At 43.7% G+C, this 10,095-nt stretch overlaps 1 protein-coding gene across 4 annotated transcripts in view; it reads right to left on the bottom strand.

Annotated features, from left to right (window-relative positions):
* Positions 1 to 413: 413 nt before the first annotated feature.
* LOC110369681 (death-associated protein kinase related) overlaps positions 414 to 10,095 on the bottom strand; it is a 154,393-nt gene continuing 144,711 nt past the window's right edge. Inside the window, exons 2-7 of one of the 4 annotated variants that reach the window (XM_021325180.3) lie at positions 3,992 to 4,163; positions 3,490 to 3,790; positions 2,741 to 2,969; positions 2,274 to 2,572; positions 1,945 to 2,072; positions 414 to 1,574 (exon numbers count right to left, since the gene is read on the bottom strand). In XM_021325180.3, the coding sequence (XP_021180855.2) occupies positions 1,338 to 1,574; positions 1,945 to 2,072; positions 2,274 to 2,572; positions 2,741 to 2,969; positions 3,490 to 3,790; positions 3,992 to 4,163 (1,366 nt within the window). In that variant the 3' untranslated portion in view covers positions 414 to 1,337. Of the gene's footprint in view, positions 1,575 to 1,910; positions 2,073 to 2,263; positions 2,573 to 2,740; positions 2,970 to 3,489; positions 3,791 to 3,991; positions 4,164 to 10,095 lie in introns of all 4 variants that reach the window. The other 3 variants (XM_021325181.3, XM_049839528.2, XM_049839527.2) reach the window with 3 other exon arrangements.

The raw sequence follows: 10,095 nt of genomic DNA, 5'->3' as shown, positions 1-10,095 counted from the left end.
TCACAGATGCTGACAAAATGTAAATAAAAAATAAGACCTTATCAAAACGTAGCAAAATTATTATTTTTTAGTCAGTACATTTCTCAGTTTTGTATAAAGTCAATTAAAAGAATTAATACAAAATGATAACTTGGAACTCATAATATTATTTGTATCTCTGAATGTTTATCAATAGTGCCAATTTATATATTTTGTGTATATAATCTAATAAAACCGCACAGCAAGACTGTTTTGTAGTTTTAGAAATAAATGTATTTCAACTACTTTGCATTTTTTTAAATATCTCAACACGGCATTTTAATGATAGGATAAAAAGTATTTTTTCAGAGTAGGATGATTTTCGAAGGTCAAGTTTACAAAAGGTAGCACCAAAAACGCCGCCTGAAAAAGGGTTGATGAATAAAAACAAGGAGTATTTTATATCACAATAATTTATTTTTTACAAATGAGTTATTGATCACAACAGCTTTCAAAGGTAATGGATCTTCGAGTTAAGTTGAACAAAATATGGTTAAAAATGAATTCAAAATGGACAAAAAAACGAAAGTATACAATAATGTGTATGTATGAAAATATTTTCAATATGGAGGATGAATTAACTAGACACTCGATGAATTCTCATCTAAGCACATTTACAAAGAAAATTAAGTCGCAAGATTTGAGCTCATGACAATCATAAACAATTTACCTACCTAAGCAACATCCCGTAAACGGTCACACACGGTGATAAAATTTTAATATCGTACAAGACAACAGTACACCGATATGGAATCGTTCCATCTCCTACAATAAGAAATTTTGGTCCCAACACTCGAACTCGGCGGTACACCTACCGCTCCGGCTAACATTCAACGTACATCATCTGTTAAACCATTTGAACACTTAGATACTACAATATAAATGTGATCGACACATCAACAATTTCATTATCTAAGTAAGTAATAGCGGCGGCACGTCGCCGGCGCCCCGAACATGCGGCGACGAGCCGCGGCCACTGTACACAGCTTGCACCCCGCATGGCCGTCAGCACCAGCAATGTCTCTACACTATAACAACGTGCTCCGACGGCGAACGTAACCATATACTCTACAGTATAAACTTAACATTATCAACATGTCGGCAGTGCAAACTCAGCGTTATGTACAACGCGACTAATACATTTACAGGCGCAGTGTGCGCGGGCGCATCATTATGCATTTTGTACCGTCGGGGGACGCCGCGGCCGGAACACAGACCGCGGCTTCGCTAAGAATCGCTAAAGAAATATACAAGTGTCTGGCGCCACTAGTCTATATGTACAGCGCAGCAGAGCCCGCGCCAGCGCAGCACAGCCAGCGCTAGCACAGCACCGCGCGGTCCGGCGGCGCCGCGCGGAGCCCGCGCTCGCACTCGCACTCGCACGCGTGCACGCGGCACTCGCACGCGTGCACGTGGCAGTCGCCCGCGTGCACGTGGCACTCGCCGCGCACGGTCAGCCGCACGCCTGCCAGCTTCGCCGGCTTCTCGTAGTCCGGCTGGAACTTCTTGCACAGCGCCAGCACGGACGGCGCGTGTGGGTGGGATTTGCGGGACACCTGCAACAAAAAAACTCACATTAGTACCGAATCCGAAGTTTAGAACATAGAAAGTAACATAATTATCTTGACTACGAATAGCGGCCTCCGAAGCTTCACTCACATGCAAGCGTTCACTACAAGTAACAAACACAACGCAACACAAGTATTCCTCTAGCAGGACATTATATCATGGCAACAGAACATACGAAAAACGACTGCGGCACACAACAGAAAGGATTTCTGTTTCTTATTTATAGGAGTAGAGCACCAATCCTACAGTAGCGACGAGTCACAGTCAGCCTCCACGCAAGCACAACTAGTCATCCACACGCCACACGTCGTCATGTTGCTAACCTGTCGGGCGCTAGTGTGTGGGGCCGCGTCTCACCTTAGGCGTGGAGGGGGCGTCGGGGAAGGGGGGAGACACGTCGCGCGCGTGCGCATGCTTCAGCGGCTTGTCGCGCTCCTCGACCTCCTCGCGACCCGGCGGCGAGGACGGACGGGACTCGGATGATTCTGGAAAAAAGAACAAGAGATTAGCATCTGTCAGTAGATGAGAAGTATGAGAGGGGTGAAAACGAAAATGAATTTAATGTCGTGTAATTCTGATGAGTATATGAGAATAGGTGTTGTAAAATGTGCTTTTTTATACTAGAAGTTGACAAGAGATGAGGTGAATAAAATGAATGATGGTGATGATAACGTACATTAACTCACCTTTTTCATCATCGTGTGAACCATTGGTCCCATTGCATCCGTTGACGCCGTTGTGCCCATTAACACCATTGATCCCATTCGCGCCATTAACTCCGTTACATCCGTTTACTCCGTTAACTCCGTTGACGCCGTTAACTCCGTGAGTTCCGTTGACGGCGTTGACGTCGTCATCTGCGTCAGCGTCGCTCGCGCTTGCGGCCTCGGGAGCGTCAAAGCCGACGCCGACGATCGCTCGCGGCAAGTCCGCCTCGTCTTTCAACCAGGGGTGCTCCAGGCACTCTTCCACTGTAAGACGACCCCTGAAAATACAAGCATTACATTAATACACATTTAAAATATAAAAAAGAAAACGTTCAAAACGAATTTATTCGAAAAATAATTTCTAGATGTCTCGAAAGGGAGATGAAATATTGAACGCTTGCTAATATACCTTCAAGAATGTGTAACGCAAAAATATCAATACTCACTTAGGATCAACAACAAGCGTCTCCTTAATGAACTGTATGGCCCTCTGCGAGACTCCTCGGAACAGGTCCTTGGGGAAGCTGAGCTGGCACTGCGCTATGTTCAGGTAGGTCTCCTGCTTGGTCTCTCCCGCGAACGGCGAGTACCCGCTGAGGAGCACGTATGCCAACACGCCTACCGACCAGATGTCAGCGGCCAAGGACAGGGGCTCGTATGAAAGGATTTCTGGGGCTGTGGAACAAAATTCGAGAGGTTTAGTTGGTTGAGCTGCGAGGAAATGAAAATTGAATCTCTAACTTTAACGATGCAGGGCGTAAGAAATAAACCTTCAAAGAACCAAGAAAATTAAACAGAAAAAGTTTATAGGCTTTTTATGTAAGGTTTAACACGCCGGAAAACATGCGATTTTCCAACTCCTACGTGTGACGTAAAAGTCGTTTTATGGTACTTTCCCAGCAGACTATCAAACTAATTCCATGTGACCCACATTGAAAGCGGAAAGCTTTTCGATCACGAAGGGTTTCTAAAGGTGTGCCAAATAAATGAAATCTTTGCTTTCCCCGATTTATAGAACAAGTCACTAAGTGTTTTCTAATTTAAGGTATTTCCCATTTCTAGTGAAAATGAGACAGAACTTTTTCTCGTATATACTTCGTTTCGTTTACCTATCTACAAGGAGTTGGATGGCTCTAAAAAACCAACTTTGTGATTCCAAAAATAGAATTATATAAATTAAATCCTCAAGACTCACCAACATAGTCTCTTGTGCCCAATATCTCCCGAACATGTGCTCCGGGCTGTATAGCGCGACTGATGCCGAAGTCGCATATGAGGAGCTCTTCACCCCCAGCTGTGAGGAGCAGGTTCTGTGGCTTGAGGTCCAGGTGGGCGACCCGGCGCGCGTGGAGGTGCGCGAGCCCTTCCAACACGTGGCGCAGGGCCCGTCTCGCTGCACCCTCGGTAAGACGGTCTTCTTCATCGAGTAGACGCTGCAGCTCGCCGCCAGCACATAATTCTAGGACAATCGCCACTTCTGAACGGGTTTCGTATACCTGGAAAGTTGAAACATATTTTGCTATGAGTAACTTGACTTCTGTTTCAGAGCCCTGTCTTCAAAGCTAATAAAACTTCGAAAGGGACAAATACGACAGTAGCCAAATTATGAGTTTTAGAATCCAGCAAAGAGGATACCAAGACGGTCATCTCAGTCTGAAACCTCTTACATTATTCAAAAATAATTCTCTAATTCTCACCTCATGCAGACTGACGACACGTGTGCACTCTGCGCATAAGTCGAGCACGGCGACTTCGTGTAGGATCTCGCGCGTTGTGTCGGCCGCGCGTCTCCGCTTGCGAATGATTTTGGCCGCGTATTCTGCTCCGGACACTAGGTGGCGAATCTTGCGGACTGATGCGAATTTGCCCCTGGAATAGAAAAAAAAACATTATAACTATTGACAGTAAAAATTGGGTTACTCATAAGTTACACCATTACTGTATTAAATCTATTCCTCGCCTTTTCAATAGATCAATATTCAGGCCACTAGGAAGGGCTTAAACTTTATGTAGGTAATTTGTAAATCTCAAATTAGTTCCTACTACGATAGCTGAACGCAGGATCTTAAATCGAACGCGAGCGCAAGCTATCTCAATAGAAAGTCCCGCAGCCTACAAAATTGACTGAAGCATTTTAAATCAGGTTTGAAGGCAAATGTGATATTACCGTCATTGTAATCGGTTGATTTCATTAGAGTGTCGCCGAGCAAGACGAAGTGTTGCTCGTAAACACATCAGGGGCAGCCATTAGGCGGCATTAGTCGGAATAATTACCAGCCGAGAGGAACGGCGCGAGCTGCCTTCGTGAGCGGATCCTTACACGTGATCTATGGGGACGCCGTACATCAACGATTTATGTGAAACCGTTCCCAACTATTTTTATGTGACAGCTGAACTCAATTGGAATGGCCGGAAAACTGGTATAAAGTTTAAGGAACTGTATCGAAATAAATATAACCGATGAGTTCCTGATTGGAATCAGGAACACTGTAGACCTTATATTAGCATAGCATAATTAGCGCAGGTCGTTATTTAGACTTTCTCTTTCGCGCATAACGAACCATTTCCCAAAACTAGTTGCTGGAGCGAGCACTAAATTTCCTAGAATAGGGCTCATTAGGGCAGTAAACGATGCAGTTACGGCGGCGAACAAAGGTTTATTTACATTATACACACGTATTAAGTAATTTAGTTATAGCACCAACTAGTGGGAAAGCGAGGTGTTTAGTTTTGCGGCTAATTCTAAGTATCGCATAAATCTGAGGTTTGATTGCGCGTGCGCAGTTTGCAATTAGTTGCGTGGCGCGAGCGCCGGCGCCGCCAACATCGCGGAACGAGAACAGAAGGATTACTTTGTCCTATCGTAATTTACATAGTAATGGTAAACTTACGCCTACACTTGTATGTTTAAATTAGAATCAAGATCTAGGTCTGCTTAAGGACTGGTATTAAAATACCAAGTGCTTTACTTTATTACATTATTACACAATTACATACATAATTTATTTTCTTGGCTCCCTCTTTGTATCCATGTTCTCTTAATCAGCGATTTCTTAACATATGTAGATAAGTGTTCTACTTCTATACTTTGTAATCTGCTTCTCAATCATAAGTAAATAAGGACGAACTCTAGCATCGTATTGGCGTATGAGTCAAGATTTACTGTCGAACACTGAGGTCGACCGTGTGAAAATTTCACGATATGCCGATGCTGTGTGGGATACGCTAATTTGTGCACAATTACTCATATATTTAGGTATGCAATATCGAATTTGTAAAGGCGGGAAGAAATCTTGAAGCACAGACAAATATAATTTTCGTGGGTGACTGAACTACTCTCATTCTTAGTGTGAGTTCCGTCTGACTTGGATACGAAATCAATTCTACCAGATACAGAAGTCGAAATAAACATGAATAAGCCACTTATATCAAAGCAATATTAATATTGAATGTGGCAACATCAACAGATCCTGCTTGAATGGGCACACACTGGTGAATCAAAAGATCGTTCAAATTCTACGTATCTGACTCATGAGATGAGTCCTCTTTGATTTTAACGTGATGCAATATCAAAACCCTAATTTCCGAATTAATTTTAAGACCTCTACAGCATACGTCAAAAATAAAGTATGACATCAAAACACAAAAAGAAATCCCACGTAACTAGTTCAATGTCATATCGTGGGTAAATGAATAAATTCTATTAATTAACTTAAATATTAGTAGACGCAAACTCATTGTAACATGAAACAGATAAGGTACGCAGAACCAGCGGTTACGTAAACCCGTAAAGCGTAAAACAATTGGGTATTGAGGCCAATGTCGCCACGTGGAGGACGTAGTGAGGGCAACGGAGGGCAAACGAGGGTATTGGAGGCCAGGCGGGCCGCATAGAGGGCGCCACCCCGTGGCCGGGTAACCCCGTCCGGGTCACGGCTGGGGGTGTGGCGAGACGCGGCTATTTTTAGACCCTATTGGGTAAAATTGGAGCTGTGTTTTTGCTATTGATTTCCTGTTGCCGGGTTACGTTTGTGAATGAATGAAGTATGGGGTGGTTTTTGTGAAGGAATGAGTGGTTTGTTTTACGGTTTTGTGATTAAAGTTTTATGATATGATGTTTTTACATTATGTTGAACTAATGAAAACGAAACTAAAACGCGTGAAGTTTTTTTCATTCCATGAGATAATTTATCCTACTGATGAATAACTAGGCACTTCCATAAGATGGGAAGAAACCAATAAATAAGCCATTGGTGGATTACGTCTTTGCCTCTCACCATCCCGTTAAACGTTAACAAAGTTACAAATTCGACCCACTAACCAAAGTTCACAATCTCCGACACCATTCTAAGAGCGCGACGACCCGGATCGATCGGCCCCGCCTCCGTAACCCAAATAAAATAAATAGGCCGTGAAAGGGGATGAGAATTATCTTCGCATAATCACTTGTACGGCGCGAAATTGGAATTAATTCTACTGCCCTTGTCCAGATTTAGGGAGGAAATTATCTTATTAAATGAGGGATGGTTTGTTTACGTTTGGGGTCGTTGACATCCAGTGTTTCGCTAATCGGATTAGGAACGCAGTGGCTGCAAAGTGAGCATTCAGTCATGTGTTATTGAAATTGTGTGGATGCAATTTTTGAAAAATATATAACTCACAGTAGATAGTTTAGTGAATATAATAGTGAGTAAATTAAAGTGGGTGACCTATGAATAAGTGCACATATTTTTATGTGGTTTTGTTTTTCAAAAGTTATCTATTTCCAAGTCCATAACTAGCTATGATGTGCTATTTTGAAACTGACATTTTGATACATTAGTCATTTTATTTCGTGAAAATGTACAAATTAAAGAAAACAATGATGCCTACATGTGAACTTGTGAATAAACACTGCTAATGTCAGATAGTATAAAATTGCAGAATAACAGATTTTTCGCACTTCCAGCAATAAAGCCCACAGTACGTAGCCCACGCGTCCCAATAGTTTATCTATCGCGTAAAACATAAGAAGACACAGTTGACACCGTGTCAGTGTGTCAATTCGCGCGTTGACCTGCGCGTGCGCATTCCGCACAACTGTTGCGCAGCGCAGTCTATGTAGGCAGATCTACTGTCACGTCTTGCGACGAAAGCGAACTTCGTAGATTCATCATTCTTTAAGTCATCATCATCATCATTGGCCTTTTAACATCTATAAAAGATGATTTAAGCGGCATCCGTGTCAAGTTGTTTGATTTAAGCACTTTTGCTGACAGCTCACAAGGCCTATACAGCCTATTCTTTTAATAAGCACTTGATATTAAATACAATATCATAGAGCCATTTACTGGAAGCAACAAAGTAACATAACTTCATGAGTAAACGGCATTTGTCGTCACTCGTAAACTCCAGGCTTCGTCATAAATCATGCATGACACAGCACTTATTCACAGGATACCCGAAATAGCATCAAATCTTTTTGCCCATTTAAAGTCGGCATTTATTTCGGCGATTACGTCTGCCCGGGCTTTCGCCGACGAAATTCGGCGAAAACGCACGCACCTGCCCGACAACCGACGACAGCTGCGCAGGAGTGGCAAAAACGCAACCCGCCCGGACGGACGCAAAGCTTGTTTTTTTTGTAAACTCTAATTTGAGACACGATAACAGTGTGAAAGGAAACACGATTGCTTGTGAAACTGTTGCCATGGGGATGCTGCACATAAAATGAAACGTTGAGGTATCTAACTGAACGAAATATCAACTGCAAATTGTACCAATAGGATTTCATTTTCAATGACTACCACAGTAAAAATATTAATTACAACAGAAAACTTTATACAATCATAAAATAATAAAGCAAATGGTAGTGAAATGGAAGATCGATGCAGCAACAGCGCAATCAAAATGTACTGCATTACCAGTGGCGTTTACTGCCCCGCCTAGCTGATAGCCATGATGAATCGAACCACGATTCAGGGCGATAATATTTTAGATCACAAGATTACAAGTTTGATGCAACATCGACTGTTGGATAGATCGAACAACGTCTTATTAAAAATATGATAATCAGTTACAGCGCAATCCGTTCATTGGATGTTTGTAATTTAGTTATTTATCGGTCCCTATCACAGTGATAAAGCTGGCCTGCAACAAATATTTATGAGGGCCCGTCAACTTTATGAATATGCGAGCCGCGGGTACTGCACCGATAAAATGGTCATTTTTTCATATAAAACGTCGCCGAGAGTGGTGGTGCGACGTTATAAATCACAATCACGATGATATGAATCCGTTCATCATACTCGGCGTTCACTTTCCGCCGGGGTCCCGTAATAAATGCAGGCCGGGTGCAGCACCGCGTCCATTTGTTCCGACTCACTTTCTGCATAATAAAGCGATTTGTGGGCGGGTTGCGCCGCTTGAGCAACGCGTCATTAGTCGCGTGCACTTCTCACGGTGCGTGGCGCAACAGGCGCGACGGCGAAACCCCGTCGAGTTGCGCAACGCAGCGATCGATGACCGACTAAAAGCGAAAAGGCGTCCTTGGCAGTGAATCGAGTGCGCGTCCGCCGCCACACCGGCCGGTAATTATTCATAAGCGTTGCACAACCGACGCCCGCGCCGACGAGCGATGCGCCGTCAGCGATACCTCCGCGCCGATGGCTATCGACACGCTCCATCGATCGCTCGGCGTAACAGGACGCCTCCAGCGCCATCCATCATCTCGATCGTATTTCTTAATCGCATCTTATAGATAATGCGTTAAATCGTACATCGGAGCGCGACTCATGAGCCGATTGAATCATGACTCAGCTGCCGCGAATGTCATAAAAGTTTAGATTCGCGCACTGGTATGCAAGCCTCTATAAATAAGGCTCGGCGGACAGGTGCCCTCGCAGCGCCGGCGTCTAGCTGCTGTACTAAAAAGGTTCGATCTAGAAGCGGTTACGGTCAAACGTGGATGGACGAAACGGCGGAGTGGACGGTCGCCTGCCCGATTTGGTTATGATTAGTGGCCGCGGACGTCTAACTGTGTCCCAAGGAGGATTGCTGTCGCATAAATATGGTGAATGACAAAACGCGGCGACCTTGCGACTAATTAATTAGTATAACGAGTGCGAGACACAAACAGCGCCAGGTCTAGTCCGGCAGATGATTATGCATGTGACATTGGGACTGGTCGGACGCTCGCGTGTGGAAAGGCGAGCAAATGGCCGCTGCACTCCGCGATCGTCGGAAGTCGTAAAATTTTACAACTGTTGTCGCTGCGCCTCGATTAAATTTATAGAAAGCTTTACTGGTCCCCTGTGCTGGTACATGCAAATGGGCACCAGTAGCGGGGGTCAACACACGAGTCAGCGTGACTGGCGCGGCGCGAGGGTGCTCGCCGACCAGATGCAATCTCATTTCAAATTAAAGTTGAGTACAATAGTATTGTGCGTCAATCGAAATGAATTACACCCCTCGTTGGGGAGTTAATTAGTTTTAGAGATCGAATTTTTCATTGTTGACTATTACGAGGATTTGTGCACGAAATTGTATTTTTAATGTAATTGTTGACTTCGTTAAATCTTTAAACTTATCTCCGTCTTTATTATTCCAAAATAAAATCTAGATCGCAAATCTCAATTTACATCTAAAAAGATGTTGTAACAGTCAGAGCGAGTTCTAATCAGCCTTTCTAAGAAGTCTGCAATTATATCGGAACACTTAGGAAATAGCCCCAATCAGGGGCATAATAAAGTGGATTGCAGTGTTATTATCTTTTTGCTAAGTGATGAGGTTCTATCGGGCGGGCGCGGCTGATAGTGCCGAC

The sequence above is a fragment of the Helicoverpa armigera genome, chromosome 9 (assembly GCF_030705265.1).
Source record: "Helicoverpa armigera isolate CAAS_96S chromosome 9, ASM3070526v1, whole genome shotgun sequence".
Classification (NCBI taxonomy): Eukaryota; Metazoa; Arthropoda; class Insecta; order Lepidoptera; family Noctuidae; genus Helicoverpa; species Helicoverpa armigera.
Note: the sequence above shows the minus strand (reverse complement) of the source record. Positions and strands in the feature narration are given on the sequence as shown.